This window comes from Crocuta crocuta, unplaced genomic scaffold (assembly GCF_008692635.1).
Source record: "Crocuta crocuta isolate KB4526 unplaced genomic scaffold, BGI_CrCroc_1.0 scaffold755, whole genome shotgun sequence".
NCBI classification, from domain to species: Eukaryota; Metazoa; Chordata; class Mammalia; order Carnivora; family Hyaenidae; genus Crocuta; species Crocuta crocuta.
This window is the reverse complement of record NW_027531305.1, coordinates 210,019-226,920: the sequence shown is the minus strand read 5'-3', so window position 1 is coordinate 226,920 and position 16,902 is coordinate 210,019. Positions and strand designations below refer to the sequence as shown.

Below are 16,902 nucleotides of genomic sequence, written 5' to 3'. Positions count from 1 at the left end.
TGACTCCCTCTCTCTCTGACCCTCCCCTGCTCACGCTGTCTCTCTCTCTCTCTCCTAGAAATAAATAAAACATTAATAAAAAAATAAAATAAATAAAATAAAATGAATGATAATTATAAGTCATATTTTCCTATTTGGTTTTGGGTTGTTGCCCATTCCATTTTGATATAGAGACCTGTGTTAATGTGATGAAATTATTATTATTTTGTACCTTTTCTTGCAGAAGATAGTCTTTTAAAATTCAATTTTTATTAAGAAGGTTATTTTGAATCCACTAGGTTTATCCTGGTTTTCTTTTTCCTGCTATTCTTTTTATTTTATAAATTCCATTATCTTTTTTAAAATATAATTTATTGTCCAAAAGTGTATACAGTGTGTTCTTGGCTTTGGGGTTAGATTCCTGTGATTCTTCACTTATAGACAACACCCAGTGCTCATCCCAACAAGTGCCCATCACCCACTTTCACCTCTACCTTGCCTCCTCCCATCAACCCTCAGTTTGTTCTCTATATTTAAGAGTCTCTTATGGTTTGCCTCCCTCCCTCTCGGTAACTATTTTTTACCCTTCCCTTCCCCCATGGTCTTCTGTTAAGTTTCCCAAGTTCCACATATGAGTGAAAACATATGGTATCTGTCTTTCTCTGACTGACTTATTTCACTTAGCATAATACCCTCCAGTTCCAACCACACTGCTGCAAATGGCAGGATTTCATTCTTTTACATCGCCGAGTAGTGTACCACTGGATAGATAAACCACATCTTCTTTTATCCACTCATAAGCTGATAGACATTTGGGCTCTTTCCGTGATTTGGCTATTGTTGAAAGTGCTGCTATAAACATTGGGGTACACGTGGGGTGCCTGGGTGGCTTAGTTGGTTAAGCGTCCGACTTTCGCTTAGGTCATGATCTCGTGGTTCGTGGGTTCGAGCCCCACGTCGGGCTCTGTGCTGACTGCCAGCTCAGAGCCTGGAGCCTGTTTCAGTCTGTGACTCCCTCTCTCTCTGACTCTCCCCTGACCACGCTGTCTCTCTCTCTGTCTCCTAGAAATAAATAAACATTAAAAAAAAAAACATTTGGGGTACACGTGTCCGTACAGCTCTCCTGTATCCTTAGGATAAATTCCTAGTAGTGTTATTGCTGGGTCGAGGATGAGGAGAAATGGGAAGGAACACTTTTGCACTGTTGGTGGGAATCCAAAATGGTGCAGCCACTCTGGAAAACAGTGTGGAGTTTCCTCAAGAAATAAATTCCATTTTCTAAAAATGTGTTTCTATTTCAATACACACCTTTATGAAATGCAAAAATGAACAGAGGAGGTGAGGTCCTGCCCATTTGGGTCAAAATGAAGAAAGTTGAGGGGGTGAAATGAATGTGTGTATGACATAATGTTCTCAGGGACATACAGCTGAAGAAAGGAAATAGGTTTTCGAGGCACGTATAAGATTTTATAGAGTAGATTGTAGGGACGTCTACCCATGTCCGACAAAAATCCAAAACAGGAGGAGAGTTGCCCAATGAATTTGTCAAAAAAGAGATTAAAACTCAGAACCCAAGAATTATAAAGAAATGCGAGAGAAGGGCCTGCCTCATCTGTTACCGGGCCCTATGAGAACAAGTGTGGTCCAATACATAGGAATAAATATAAAATTAAAAAATAGGTCAAGGTCCTGATGTGGATACCGTATGAGGTGAATGAGGGAATACAAGTGCAGTCAGTGTGCGACCCTTGCATCTGAAGGCGACACCAGCATCCACACTGGCTTCCCGCTGCCTCTGCAACATGGGTCTTGTAATAGGCTCTTTTGTTATGTAGCGTTTTCTTCATTAGGAGCTGCCCTTCTTTTAAAATCATTTTTGCATTTACTGCTGTGGATGAGAAACTTTTTTACTTCATCCCAGAGCAAAACATGCCTTTTGCATGTGATACAGCATGTTCAGGGGCAAACATAGAAACACATTTGCGTGTGCGCACACTCACACGCCTGAGGCTCCACAGGGAAAACATGAAATGACTGGGTTTGCAGCCTGACCACACGCGATGTGCTCTGATATTTTCTATTGTGCTTTATCTTTTTTCTATTCTAGTTTATTCTTTTTTTTTTCTTCTTTAAATAGTTTATTGTCAAGTTGGTTTCCATATAACACCCAGTGCTGATTCCCACAGGTGCCCTCCTCCGTGCCCATCACTCCCCTTCCCCTCCTCCGGCCCCAGCCCTCAGTTTGTTCTCAGCATTCAAGAGTCTCTCATGGTTTGCCTCCCTCCCTCTCCTCAACTAGTTTTCTTTTTCTTCTCCCCCATCGTCCTCCGTTAAGTTCCTCCTAATCCACCTATATGTGCAAACGTATGGTGTTCTAATTTATTCTTGCAGACCACAGCCTGACCTCACATACGGTCCTGTTCTAAGAATATGGAAAACATTCCTCTCTCTGTCCTCTGTTCCTGTGCTAGTAACTCCCTGTTTCTATTCTCTCTCTCATCACTGGAACTTCTGTGAGCACAGAGCCTCTCATTCCCACATGCAATCTGTATTTATTCCTAGTGTCCCCAACCAAGCTATGTCTGGGCATAAAGGGTGGGGGTGAGCATAATACACACCAGGGCACCCACAGACTAGAAGGTAAACGTATATGGAATTAAATAAAAATTACACAGCGGTAACCCCTACATCTAAGTTGTTGTGAGAGAAAGTCCTTTTTCTGTGACAACATTAACAGAAACCACACCCAGGAAGGTTCATGAAGAATCTGAAAGAGGTGATGGGATTTTCAAGGTAGAGAGGAGGTGAAAAGTTCCAGATAGGCCAGTGGGAGACTCCAAGCAGAGGGAAGCAGGTGTGTAGAGGCCCTGAGCCCTGAGATGGGGGCTTCAGGTGAAGGTACAACTCAGGTTCAATGTCTGTGAGGTGGATGTGGGTGAGGCGGTGTGAGTGTGAAGCTGGTGAGCAGGTCAGGGGAGGCAAGCCAAGTGTTGGAAGGTATGGAATTTGGGGTTCATTCTCCACGGGGGAGTCACTGGGAAGGGATTCACGTGGACAGTAATTGCAATATTAGAAAGACCTCTTGGAGTAAATATGAATATTGGCTGGAGGGTTGCCAGCCTATGATAGGTGGAGAGAGGACAAAGAACTGAAATAAGGCTGTAGATTTGGGGCCCCAGTGTCAGGGAAGCGATGGGAAATTTGAGAGAAGAAAAAAATCAACCAAATCTCCTCACCAGCGAGAAGCACCCATTATCAACAGAGGGAACCTTGCTAAGCTCTTTATGACATATTCACTAAATCTGTCAACCCCCTGAGCAGGTCGGATACCTCTAGCCCCACTATCTGGGGAAGATTATTGGCATTGACTATAGTTTGGTTGGGGAGGTGGGGGAAGAGAAGAGAGGGAAACAAGCCACAAGAGACTCGTAAGGACAGACAGCAAACTGAGGGCTGATGGAGGCAGGCGGTGGGGGATGGGCTAGATGGGTGCTGGGGATGAAGGAGGGCACTTGCTGTGAGGAGCACTGGGTGTTGTAAGAGATGAATCACTGAATTCTCCTGAAACCAATATTGTACTGTATGTTAAGTGACTAGAATTCAAAGAAAAAGGAAAAAATAGTATAGATTTGTTGGTTTCTCAAGTTCAAATAGCAAATTTGAAACCTGAGTTGTTCTGATGACACAAGTTTTCCATTATATATTGTTTACAAAAAGTGTTTTTAAGCAAATAATCTTTTAAAATCCCCCATTTTTTATACTCTGTGTATTCCCTTTTGTGAATTGTGAGTGTCTTCCCTTGCTTGTTATTCTGGTGGGATGTCTTGATAACATGAAGACCTTCATACTTTAGGATAAATTGCTTTTTGCTGCTTTGTTATGCTGGGCATCAAGGAGTTGCATCTGGGGTNGCATGCATCAGCCTTTCTTAAAATTTAAAAGTTAATTTAAGAATACATGCTTTTTCTCAGAGCCTCTGCACTGGTCATTCTCTCTGATGGGCACACTCTTCCCCAGAGGATCTTATTTATTTATTTATTTATTTATTTATTTATATGTTTTACTTATTTCTGAGAGAGAGAGAGAGACAGCGCAAGCAGGGAAGGGTTAGAGAGACAAGGAAACACAGAATCCAAAGCAGGCTCCAGGCTCTGAGCTAGCTGTCAGCATAGAGCCCGATGTGGGGCTCAAACCCATGAACCATGAAATCATGACCTGAGCCAAAGTCAGATGCTTAACTGACTGAGCCACCCAGGTGCCCCATAGGCATTTGTTTCTTGACACTTATATGCTTTGCATGAAGGTTAGCAGTGCTCAAGCTCATTCCTCAAACACATGACAGACTTTCTCATTAGAAGTATAGAATACATGAGCACCTGGAGGAAAAGTTAAGTGTGCAAAGTGAATACCTATTTGGAGCTGGCATGCAGGTGATGAGAGGGGACAAGTTCCCTACAAAAGCTATGGATATTGACTTTTTGAATGCAAAATAAAAATGGTAGAATTTCAACAATATTTGTAATGTTCATTATTGAGAAAATAATTCATGTCATTCCTTCCCCCTGGCATCCCCTCCAGCACATGGAACCAGGAAATGATACACACATTTCAGAATTTCTTCTTCTGGGATTTTCAGAGGAACCAGAATTACAGCCCCTCATCTTTGGGCTTTTCCTCTCCATGTACCTGATCGCTGTGTTTGGAAACCTGCTCATCATCTTAGCCGTGGCCTCTGCCTCCCACCTCCACACGCCCATGTACTTCTTCCTCACTAATCTGTCCTTTGTGGACATCTGTTTCACCTCCACCACCGTCCCGAAGATGCTATGGAACATCCAGACTCAGAGCAAGGTCATAACCTACTCAGGCTGCATCACACAGGTGTATTTTTTCCTACTCTTTGCTGGATTGGACAACTTCCTATTGGCTGTGATGGCCTATGACCGCTTCGTGGCCATCTGCCACCCCTTGCACTACACGATCATCATGAAACCCACCTTCTGTGGGCTGCTGGTTCTTTTATCCTGGATGGTGAGCAGCCTGAATTCCTTAGTACAAACCCTAATGGTGTTGTGGCTGTCCTTCTGTAGAGAGGCAGAAATCTCCCACTTTTTCTGTGAAATCAATCAAGTGGTCCAACTTGCCTGTTCTGACACCTTTCTTAATGACGTGCTGATGCATTTTGCAGCTGGACTGTTGGGTGGTGCTTCTCTGACTGGGATCATTTACTCTTACTGTAAGATAGTTTCCTCCATATGCAGGATCTCGTCAGCGCAGGGCAAGTATAAAGCATTTTCCACCTGTGCGTCTCACCTCTCGGTTGTCTCCTTATTTTATTGTACGGTCCTAGGAGTGTACCTTAGCTCCGCTGCTACCCAGAGCTCCCACTCAAGTGCAACAGCCTCGGTGATGTACACGGTGGTCACGCCCATGCTGAACCCCTTCATCTACAGCCTGAGGAACAAAGACATAAAGAGAGCTCTGAAAAGAATCGTTGGGGTTCCAGTGACATAAGGCCCAATCTTCCTGGGACTAAAGATGTGCCCGTGACTGGAGGGCTCAGAGCCTCAGAGACAGGAACTGCTATTCCTTATCAGACTGTGGAAGTAGAATCTGCTCCTTCTATTTATTTCCTGCAATTTCCATTTATTTGATTTCAACTTCTCTATACATTTAAGTAACTCACTTTATTAAGCTTCTGATCTGTCTGATATACTGTTTCTCCCTTGTCCATTTTCATATGTCCCCAATGTTTTCCCCATTCTTGGTACACAAATGCCTAGAAATTTCTGTATCATACAATGGGCAAGTTGGGTTTCTTTTTTTTTTTTCCTTTCCAAGATTTTATTTAAATTCATGTCAGTTAACATATAGTGTAGTATTGATCAAGAATAGACTTTAGTGATCACCACTTACATACAACACCTAGCACTCAGCACAAGTGCCCTCCTTCATGCCCAGCACACATGTAGCCCATCCCCCCACTCACCTCCCTCCAGCAACCCTCACTTTGTTCTCTATCATTAAGTGTCTCTTATGGTTTACCTCCCTCTTGTTTCTATCTTATTTTACTTTTCAGAAGTTGGATTTCTTAGAAATATCTTCATTTCAAATGACTTCTATCATGCAAAATAAATTTCCCCTAGATTTCCCAAAAGAGTAATCATGAGTTGCATTCCTCATATGGAAGGAAACTACACTTGGCCACTAAGCCCATTACATAATCTACCGTCCAGGAGAATACAAAACCATGGTGTTCACCGGGAGTCTGTCAATCTTATGATATCATTACCTTAACTACTCTTGCTGAGGATGTGGACTCTAACAGTGTTCCACTGAAGCCTCAGGCTATTGACATCGATGTCTAAGCTAGGAAGGCCTGCCAATCACCTGCGCCCGTGTGCACGTGAACATTCTCACAGATGTTTCCCTGACCAGAGCCTGTGCTGTGACTGCACTGGCCCCTGGGTTCTTATGATTCCAAGACATAACTCAGCGACACCCATCTGAGAACTCTAAAAAACAAGATTTATTACTCATAGGCTCTGGAAGGAACAGAGGGGCAGTCTGGAGGGGCAGTCTGGAGGGGCAGTACAGAGATTCAGAAGGAGAGAGAGAGAAAGGCCACAATGGGGACCCTACCTTTACTGGGGTCTCTGGTCAGAGTGGTTACGGGGCTGCAGGTCTCCTCTTTATTGACACATTTAAAACCTAAGAGTTTAATTCTGGCACAGAAATGGAAAAGCGGGGTCACTCATGTATCAGTATGTAGGTTATCCAGGGCTTTCTGAAGACGAGCTTCGGGCTGGGGCAGGCTGAGTACTTGTCTGGTGATTGTATCACACACCTGACAATAATGTTATTATACCACACGGTTGCCCTTGAAATCGATGCCTCAGAAATCGAAAGCTTAATTGCAGGCACTTCCTCTACAAACATGCCACTGTGCTTTATAACTTTTCTTGTTTTATTCTATTGTTCACCTGGGTGTCTAGAATGCCTACCATAACCACCGGCAAAAATTGATTATCAAATATAGATCTCCCCGTGGAGTGTACTTAGAAAGACAAACTTAAATAACGAGATAGACCTAAGATATTCTTAGTGTCAGAGATGACCATAACTATGAGGATGCATTTTCTTTGGGTTAATACCCAGGAGTGAGATTACTGGATCATATGGTAGTTCTATCTTTAATTTTTTGAGGAATGTCCATACTGTTTTCCACAACCTGCACCGGTTTGCCTTCCTACCAACAGTGTGTAGGATTCTTTATCCCCACATCCTTACCAACACTTACTGTTTCTTGTGTTTTTTATTTTAGCCATTCTGACAGGTGTGAGGTGATATCTCACTTTGGTTGATTTCCATTTTTCTGATGATGAGTGATGTTGAACGTATTTTTATGTATCTGTTGGCCGTCTGTATTTCTTCTTTGGAGAAAGGTCTGTTCATGTCGTGTGGCTATTTTTTAACTGAAATATTATTAATTTTTTGGTGTTGACTTGTATAAGTTCTTTACAGATTTTGGATATTTATCCCTTATTGGACACATCATTTGCAAATACCTTCTCCCATTCAGTAGGTTGGTTGTCTTTTTGTTTTGTTGGTGGTTTCCTTTGCTGTACAAAAGCTCTTATTTTGAGGTAGACATTTCCATCAAACAACGTGGATGGACCTAGAAGGTATAAAGCTAAGTGAAATAAGTCAGTCAGAGAAAGACAAATACCATATGATTTCACTCATAAGTGTGGAATTTAAGAAACAAAACAGAGAAATAAAGGGAATAAAAAACAGACACACAAAAAACCAGACTCTTAAATATGGAGAACAAAGTTGTGGTTCCCAGAAGAGAGGTGAGTGGGGGATGGGTGAAATAGGTGATGGGGATTAAAATTACCCATGATGAGCAGACTAATATAGAACTGCGGAATCAATATATTGCACACCTGAAACTATTATAAAACTGTATGTTAATTATACTGGAATTAAAATAAACAAGAAATATAAGGGTACAAAATTTCAAATTACTCATTTTGTTACTAAATGAAGTATTTCTTTTTTTTTTAATATTTTATTTTATTATTATTTTTTTTTTACAAATAGTTTATTGTCAAATTAGTCTACACATAACACCCAGTGCTCATCCCCACAAGTGTGGGGATAAATGAAGTATTTCTTATTCATGCTGTGCATCCTGTTATTGAAGCGTGGAAAAAACCTTTTTTTCTTTCTTTAAATGCTCTGACTAGAACTTCCAGTGTTATGCTGAGTGGACGTTGTGAAAGCCGGCTCCCTTTCCTTGCTCCCGATCATGCAGGAAAATGTTCACCACATCACCGTTGAGTATCATGTTTGCTGTGGGTTTTTCATAAGTGGCTTTGTGTTGAGACAGTTTCCTTCTGTTCCTAGATTTTAATGTTTTTAACATGTTCCATACAGAAATATAAAAATGGATTTCCTGAGTGAAAAATATAAACAATAATGCATCTGTCAGGTAATTAATGCATGATTGTGTCATGCTCTTTTTCTCTCATATTGGTAGTCACGTGTTGTACGGATTTTAGAATTTCTTCTTCTGGGATTTTTGGAGGAACCAGAATTGCAACCGTTCCTCTTTTGGCCATTCCTGTCCATGTACCTGGTCACCTTACTTTGGAACCTGCTCCTCATCCTGGCTGTAAACTCCGACTCCCACCTCCACAACTCTGTGCACTTCTTCCTCATCAACCTGCCCTTTGTTGACATCTATGTCACCTCCACCACAGTCCCCCAGATGTGAATGTACAAACACAGAGAAAAGTCCTAAGAGTCATAACTTATGAAAGCTGCATTCTGCAGATGTATTTTTTCATACTCTTTGTAGGTTTGGACAACTTCCCTCTGACTGATGGCTTATGACAGCTTTGTGGCCATCTGTCACCAGCTGCACTACACAGTCACCCTGAACCCTTGGCTTTGAGGCCTGCTGGTTCTCATGTCCTGGATCATGAACATCCTGCATTCCCTGTTACAATTCTTAATGGTGTTGCAGCTGCCCTTCTGTACTGGCATGCAAATCCCCCACTCTTTCTGTGAACTCAATCAGATGATGCAGCTTGCTTGATCTGACATCTTTGTTAATAACTTGGTGATGTAATTTGCAACTATGCTGTTGGGTGCTCCCCTGAGCTGGGGTCCTTTACTCTTCTCTAAGATAGTTTCCTCCATATGTGGGATCTCCTGAGTTCGGGGGAAGTATAAAAGCATTTTCCACCTGTGCAACTCACAGACAACTCAGTTGTCTCCTTATTTTCCTGTACCAGCCTAAGAGTGTACCTTAGCTTTGCTGCTGCCCAGAGCTCCCATTCAAGTGCAATAGCCTTGGTGATGTACACAGTGGTCACACCCATGCTGAACCCCTTCATCTACAGCCTGAGGAACAAAGACATAAAGGAGGCTCTAAATGTATTTTTCAGAGGGTAGTAATAAAAGGGCCTTTAGTTTTTTTCAAGAAACATCTGTGATTGCAGGCTTAATGCTTAACAGCTAGAGATTGCAATCCTTTAATCAGATCATGAAAGAAGAACCTAATCCCTCTATTTATATCCTGGAATTTCAATTTTTCCAAAGGTCAACTGCTTTATTAAGTGTAAATAAGTCCCTTTGTTTAACTTTCTGCTCCTTCTGCTATCCAACAGCTTCTCCTTTTGTCTTTTTTCTTTTCTTAATTTCCAAAGCTCATCCCAACCTTGAATCAGAAACAGTTTGGGGATTCCCATTTGCCTCATGTAGTGATGAACTGGACCAGTTGTATGGAGTAAACTACAATTTGGCAACTGAGGCCACTTATATAATTTTACAGTAGAGGAAATCCTGAGACTACAGTTTCTTCACTCTGTCTGCCATTCCTTTCTTTACTACCTAAAGTGCTCTTCCTGAGAATGTAGCCTTTAACATATTAGTTTGTTTTGTAGTTAGTCATGGGGTTTTAGGATCCTCATTAGGATCCTGTGTTTTTTAATCACCTCAGCATCCACAGTATCCCTGGCACAGAATAGTAGGGCAAAAATTGCTGATGAAAAACATGCTCCAAGTGTAATCTACAGAAAGACAAACTTGCATAAACCACGTAACTAATAAGGGGTTAATATCAGAGTGGCGAGAAAAAATGAAGTAAAATTTTCAATCACACCATATTTTATTGCAGGAAATATGTTTTTGATGACGTCTATCTCCTTATTGAGGCATGGAGGTATTTGGTGTCCACGTTTAAAGGGTTTTATTTATCGGAGTGAAGAATTTAGTGGCAGATCTCGTATTGTTTAATTGGATGATTTTGTTGTATCTACTTGAAAATTTCCAGTGTCGCCTACAAATATTGTTTCTCCCATTGCCCTCAACTTAATATCCCCCCACCCTTTAAAAATTCTGTCATAAAAATTATTATAGTGTGAGTGAGTGAACCATATGTATACTCACTCCATGATTAATTTCTTTACCTTTTTAATGCTCTCAACTCTCCTCAATTCTCAAAGGCTGACTTGGACAAGAGGTTGAATTCCTGCCCAGTAATGTTATGGGTATGGATTCTTGCAACCAAGAGTCCCACAAATTATCCATACAAAAACATGTAGGTATTTCCAATCTCTACCAGTTACCTGTAAGAAAACCTCAATGGTAATCACTTTTTAGTACCATTATCTGAAGTAAATGTGGATAAACAGATCATTATGAATGCTGTCTTCAAATATCATAACAATGGCCAAAAACAAAAAGCAGTAGATTATTCTTAACTTTCAGTTTTTAAAATATTGGTTATTGCATCAGTAAGCTATTGGTGGATAACAAGCCTTGGAAAAGTAAATGATTTAAGATAATGCTTTCTAAATTTTTTACATTTATATGTTAGTTAATATGCAGTTTATATTGGTTTCAGAAGTATTGTTTGGTGATTCATCACTTACATACAACACCCAGGGCTCATCATGACAAGTGCCCTCCTTAGAACCCACCACCCATCTTGCCTATCGCCCACCCACATCCCTCTGTCAACCCACGCTTTCTTCTCTATCATTAAAAGTCTCTTGTGGTTTCCCCCCGCTCTCTTGCCTCCCCCCGTATGTTCATCTGTTTGGATTTGTTAAAATTTATTTTATTAAAAAATTTTTTAATGTTTTTATTTATTTCTGAGAGAGAAAGAGAGACACAGCGTGAGCAGGGGAGAGTCAGAGAGGGAGATACAGAATCTGAAGCAGGCTCCGGGCTCGGAGCTGTCAGCACAGAGCCCAATGAGGGGCTTGAACCCACCAACTGTGAGATCATGACCTGGCCAAAGCCAGAGGCATAACTGATTGAGCCACCCAGGCACCCCGGATACACCTGAATTCTAACCTGATCTCCTGGGAACAGAGAATCTACAGGAACAAATTCCATTCTGTCCAGATGCGTTCCCATGGGGAGATGGGCTCAGGGGTTGAAGTAATAATGGGAAGTGTGTCTAATGAGCAATTATAGGGAACAGATACAGCAAACATAAGAGACTGTGAACATCTCCGCTGCTGCAGACCCTGAACATGGTCTACCCAAAGCCGCAGGAGATGTGGTTTTTGCATTTGGATTCCTCACGCTCCTTCCCGCTGTCTGGAAATAGAGCTTGCTCTCCATCATCACCCAACAGGGAGGGATTCTGACTTCCACGTGGTAGACCTTCCTCTCAGAGACCTCAATCACGTGAGTCTCAGAGCTCTGCAGGTAATTCAGGGAAGGTTCAGGAAGAAGGGACACTGAAAGCTTTTACCTGAGGTCGCCTGAGAGCTCAACCATCCTGTCCCAGAGCTGAGAGATCATTCTGTTTGTTGGTGTGGTGAACTCATTCATTCGTAATCAATTTATTTAATAAATTTAAAAAAAGAAAATGTCTTTTGAAATTAGTGATGCAAGGATTACTGTTGACAGCTCGGTGGTGGGAATAAGTCCAGCAGGATGAGACTAATGAAGGAATGGGGGGTGGGGGGGGCTGTCTTCCAGGAAAACCTGAACACTTGCAAGGAGTTTTGCAACAAAAGGAAATATGAAAAAAACACTATTTGGTATGAAGGGGTGTGCAGTGCAGTGAGGGAATTTAAGCAATATTTTAAAGATGGGGAATTTTTTAAATGCTTTTTTTTTCATTTATTTCTGAGAGAGAGAGAGAGAGAGAGAGAGAGAGAGACAGCGTGAGCAAGAGAGGGTCAGAGAGAGAGGGAGACACAGAATCCAAAGCAGGCTCCAGGCTCTGAGCTGTCAGCACAGAGCCCAACGTGGGGCTTGAACCCACGAACTATGAGATCATGACCTGAGCCGAAGTCAGATGCTCAACAGACTGAGCCACCACCCAGGTGACCCAAGATGAGATATTTTGGATCATATTCTGTATCCATTAGAAGGATCCAGACCAATGGAGGGAGCCACTAGCTTGCAACTGCAGTTCTGAAAAAATACATTTCACAGAATCTTCTCTCCATTAGGTATTCCCTGAAAAAAATTATTTAAAACACAACAGGAATATGCTAGAGGGCTTTATTTGAAAATTATTTCATTACCTAGAGACAGAATAAATTTGGGGGTTTATTAGCCATTTACTTTCTCTGCAGCAACTTATCTGCCAAAATTCTTGCCTTGTTTCCTGGGGTCTGAGCATTCGTATTCTTGCTTTTGGTTGTTATTCTTGCTGAATCATTTTCTTCTTTTTGATTGCATTCTTTCAGATGAATAATTTTACTCCTGAAACCAATATCACATTAGAAGTTAACCGACTAGAATTTAAATAAAAACGTGAAATAAAGAAAACACATAATAGCGAAATTTTAAGCCAAGTTTGCTATTTATTTGCTGCTTAATTCTTGCATACATGGAGAGATGTATTTGTCAGGTGGTGTGAGAGTTTATAAATTTTGAGCCATCAAATAGGTCAATTCATCATATGTTGTCCCTCACCCGTTGTTTTTTACGTGCTTTGTAAAAATAAATTCCCTTTTGTATGTATGGCCACCTTACTTTCTGTCTGTGATTCCTTACTACCTTTTACTGCTTGTGATTAGATCTCTAAGCCGGCAATCATGCTTCTGCCATCCTGTGGAGACATGAATTTCTCTTGTATTCAACTTATAGCTTTTTCAGAAGCGTATTGGACTCCACTTATGTTCAGAGAAAAGGAAATGATAATTTTAGATTCTGCTCTCTGCACTCTNAAAGCCACACAAGGGCCTGATGTGATACGATTAGGAGCGAACGGGGTGATGAAAGTGCAGCGAGGGTGCGGCCCCTGCGTCTGGAGGGGACACGGCGCCCACCCCGGCGCCCGCTCTCTCCGCAGCCTGCCTGGTGGAACGGGCTCTTTCTTCAGAGTGCTTTTCCCTCACTAGCAGGAGCTGACNTTGTAAGAGATGAATCACTGAATTCTGCTCCTGAAACCAATATTGTACTGTATGTTAAGTGACTAGAATTTGAAGAAAAAGAAAAAATAGTATAGATTTAGTTTTTTTCCAAGTTCAAATAGCAAATCTGTGTACATCCAAAATCCAAAACCCGAGTTTCTAATTATACAGGTTTGCATTATATATTATTTAGAAAGTGTTTTTTTAGCAAATAATCTTTAAAATTACCTCATTTTTGTTGTACTCTGTGTATTTCCTTTTGTGAATTGTGTCTTCCCTTGCTTGTTATTCTGGTGGGATGTCTTGATAACATGAAGACCTTCATACTTTAGGATAAATTGCTTTTTTGCTGCTTTATTATGCTGGGCATCAAGGAGTTGCATCTGGGGTTGGGGTGTTGCCAGGACCAGGGGCACTTTCTCATCCCCATCGCTGGGGCCACCTGAGCTCATTACATCTTTCTCCCCAGTTTTCTTGCTCTCGGTTTATGGAACTGATGGTTTAGTTTTCTTTAAGCACCGGACATGAAACGATCATATGGAAATGGAGACCCAAGTTTACACGCTCATGGAAATAGGACCCATGTTTACATCTTTAGAGGAAGACAATGCGATGTCGACAGCCCGCCTTGTATCATTGTTTGTGTAATTATTTGGCTGTAGGTGAGAATAACCATAGGAGCCTACAGTGTGTGTGTGTGTATGTGTGTGTGTGTGTGTGTGTGTGTGTGTGTGATAGAGATTCTCAAGGCAGAGGTCCTGAAACCCATCACTCTAACACATGACCCTTAAAATACAGGTGTCAGATTACCACCCAACCTATGAAGGTAAGAAAGGGTCCATTTCTATTCCAAGATTCCTTGGAAACAAAACTAATAAAGTGCAAGGAACACATGTGAAGGAGAAGTTCCTTGTGTCATGAAGCTTCATCAGTACCCAGGAGGCCACCTCGTTCCCCAACACTCCCTGCCACCGCCTCTCATCAGCCTTCCTCTTGCTCCTGTCCCGGGACACACCGGCTTTCTTTAGAGCCTTGATTTTTAAAACAATAAGCAAACCAACAAAACGCAGAATGGTGAAGGGGAGCGGGTGGTACCGGCTTCCAGTGAGGGAATTCCTTCCATGGTAAGGAATGATGACTCACAGGAGTAAAAGGCACAGCAGAGGGAATACAGTCAGTGACACTGTCCCCATGTTGTGTGGTGACAGATGGCGGCTCCCCGTGTGGTGAGCGGGGCGTGATGTTTAAACTTGTTGAACCAATGTATTGTCCACCCCACACTGATGTAACATGGTGCATCAACAACCCTCATTTTTTAAAATTGTTGTAACAAACCCACGTCTTCTCTCAGAGCCTTTGCCGGGTTGTTCCCTCTGATGGGCACACTCTTCACCAGAGGATCTTGTGTCCTGTGTCCTTGAGGCCTCTGTTTAAATGTGTGCCGGTGTCCCTGAACAACTGGTAAAAATAACACCTTCCTTTACACAAGGTTTGTTTTCTTTCATAGCACCTGTCACCTCCTGATATTTTATCTGGTCTTTCACTTGCTTCTCCTCTTTCTCCATCATTGAACCCTACAGGCTCTTGTTTCTTGACGTGTATACTCTTTGCCTGGAGGCTAGTCAGTGCTCAAGGTTAATCCTCAAATGCATGACAGAATTTCTGTTTAAAAATAAAGAGGGGCGCCTGGGTGGCTTAGTCGGTTAAGCCTCCAACTTTCGCTTAGGTCATGATCTCGTGGTCCATGGGTTCGAGCCCCGTGTCGGGCTCTGTGCTGACTGCCAGTTGAGAGCCTGGAGCCTATTACAGATTCTGTATCTCCCTCTCTCTCTGACCCTCCCCTGCTCACGCTCTCTCTCTCTCTCTCTCTCCTAGAAATAAAAAAATATATATATATAAAAAATAAAATAAAAATAAAGAATAGATGAGGGGCGCCTGAGTGTCTCAGTCGGTTAAGCGTCCAGCCTCGGCTTAGGCCATGATCTCACAGTTCGTGGGTTCGAGCCCCACGTTGGGCTCTGTGCTGACAGCTCAGAGCCTGGAACCTGCTTCGGATTCTGTGTCTCCCTCTCTCTCTGACCCTCCCCTGCTCATGTTCTGTCTCTCTGTGTCTCAAAAATAAACTATAAATTTTTTTTTAAAAATATAGAATAGATGAGTAGTTATGGAAAAAGCTATTGGTGGGATGTGAATTCCAGTTAGAGCTGGCATGAGGTTTCTGAGAGGGGACAAATTCCGTACCAAAAGTATGAAAATTGACCTTTTGAATGCAAGATAAAAATTACAGAATTTCGATGATATTTGTCATGTTCATTACTGACAAAATGGGTCATGTTACTTTTTTGTTCCCTCTAGTCATCTCCAGCACATGGAACCAGGAAATGATACACAAATGTCAGAATTTCTTCTTCTGGGATTTTCAGAGGAACCAGAATTACAGCCCCTCATATTTGGGCTTTTCCTCTCCATGTACCTGATCACTGTGTTTGGAAACCTGCTCATCATCCTGGCTGTCAGCTCTGCCTCCCACCTCCACACGCCCATGTACTTCTTCCTCACTAATCTGTCCTTTGTGGACATCTGCTTCACCTCCACCACCGTCCCCAAGATGCTGTGGAACATCCTGACTCAGAGCAAGGTCATAACCTATACAGACTGCATCAATCAGATGTACTTTTTCATACTCTGGGCAGGATTAGACGTCTTTCTCCTGAGCGTGATGGCCTATGACCGCTTCGTGGCCATCTGTCACCCCCTGCACTACACAGTCATCATGAACCCTCGGCTCTGTGGGCTGCTGGTTCTCGTGTCCTGGATCATGAGTGCCCTGCATTCCCTGTTACACAGTTTAATGATGTTGCGGCTTTCCTTCTGCGCACACTTGCACATCCCCCACTTCTTTTGTGAACTCAATGAGATGCTCCAACTTGCGTGTTCTGACACATTTCTTAATAACTTGATGTTGTATTTTACAACTATGTTGCTGGGCGGTGGTCCTTTTGCAGGGATCCTTTACTCTTACTCCAAGATAGTTTCTTCCATATGTGAGATCTCATCAGCGCAGGGCAAATATAAAGCGTTTTCTACCTGTGCATCTCACTTCTCAGGTGTCTTCTTGTTTTTTTGTACCAGCCTGGGAGTATACCTTAGCTCTGCTGCTACCCAGAGCTCCCACTCAAGTGCAACAGCCTCGGTGATGTACACGGTGGTCACGCCCATGCTGAACCCCTTCATCTACAGCCTGAGGAACAAAGACATAAAGAGAGCTCTGAAAAGAATCATTGGGTTCCAGCAGTGTAAGGGCCATTAGTCCAGGGCTGAAGACATGCCCATGATTGCAGGGCTCAAAGCTTAAGTGCCAGGAACTGCTATTCTTTGATCAGACTGTGGAAGTAGAATCTGCTCCTTCTATTTATTTCCTGGAATTTCCATTTGTTTGAATTCAGCTTCTCTATTCATTGAAGTAACTCACTTTATCAGCTTCTGCTCTGTCTGATATGACCATTTCACATTTGTTCATTTTCTT

The 16,902-nt window shown here is 42.2% G+C and overlaps 1 protein-coding gene and 2 pseudogenes across 1 annotated transcript; all 3 read left to right on the top strand.

The window, feature by feature from the left end:
* Positions 1-4,500: 4,500 nt before the first annotated feature.
* On the top strand, positions 4,501-5,493 carry LOC144237860 (olfactory receptor 7A17-like). The gene has a single exon (XM_077771587.1). It carries the CDS (start codon positions 4,501-4,503, stop codon positions 5,491-5,493), a length of 993 nt encoding a protein of 330 aa, XP_077627713.1.
* A 2,309-nt stretch (positions 5,494-7,802) lies between these two features.
* LOC144237906 (olfactory receptor-like protein OLF4) lies at positions 7,803-9,444 on the top strand (annotated as a pseudogene).
* A 6,300-nt stretch (positions 9,445-15,744) lies between these two features.
* On the top strand, positions 15,745-16,573 carry LOC144237874 (olfactory receptor-like protein OLF4; annotated as a pseudogene).
* Positions 16,574-16,902: the final 329 nt, after the last annotated feature.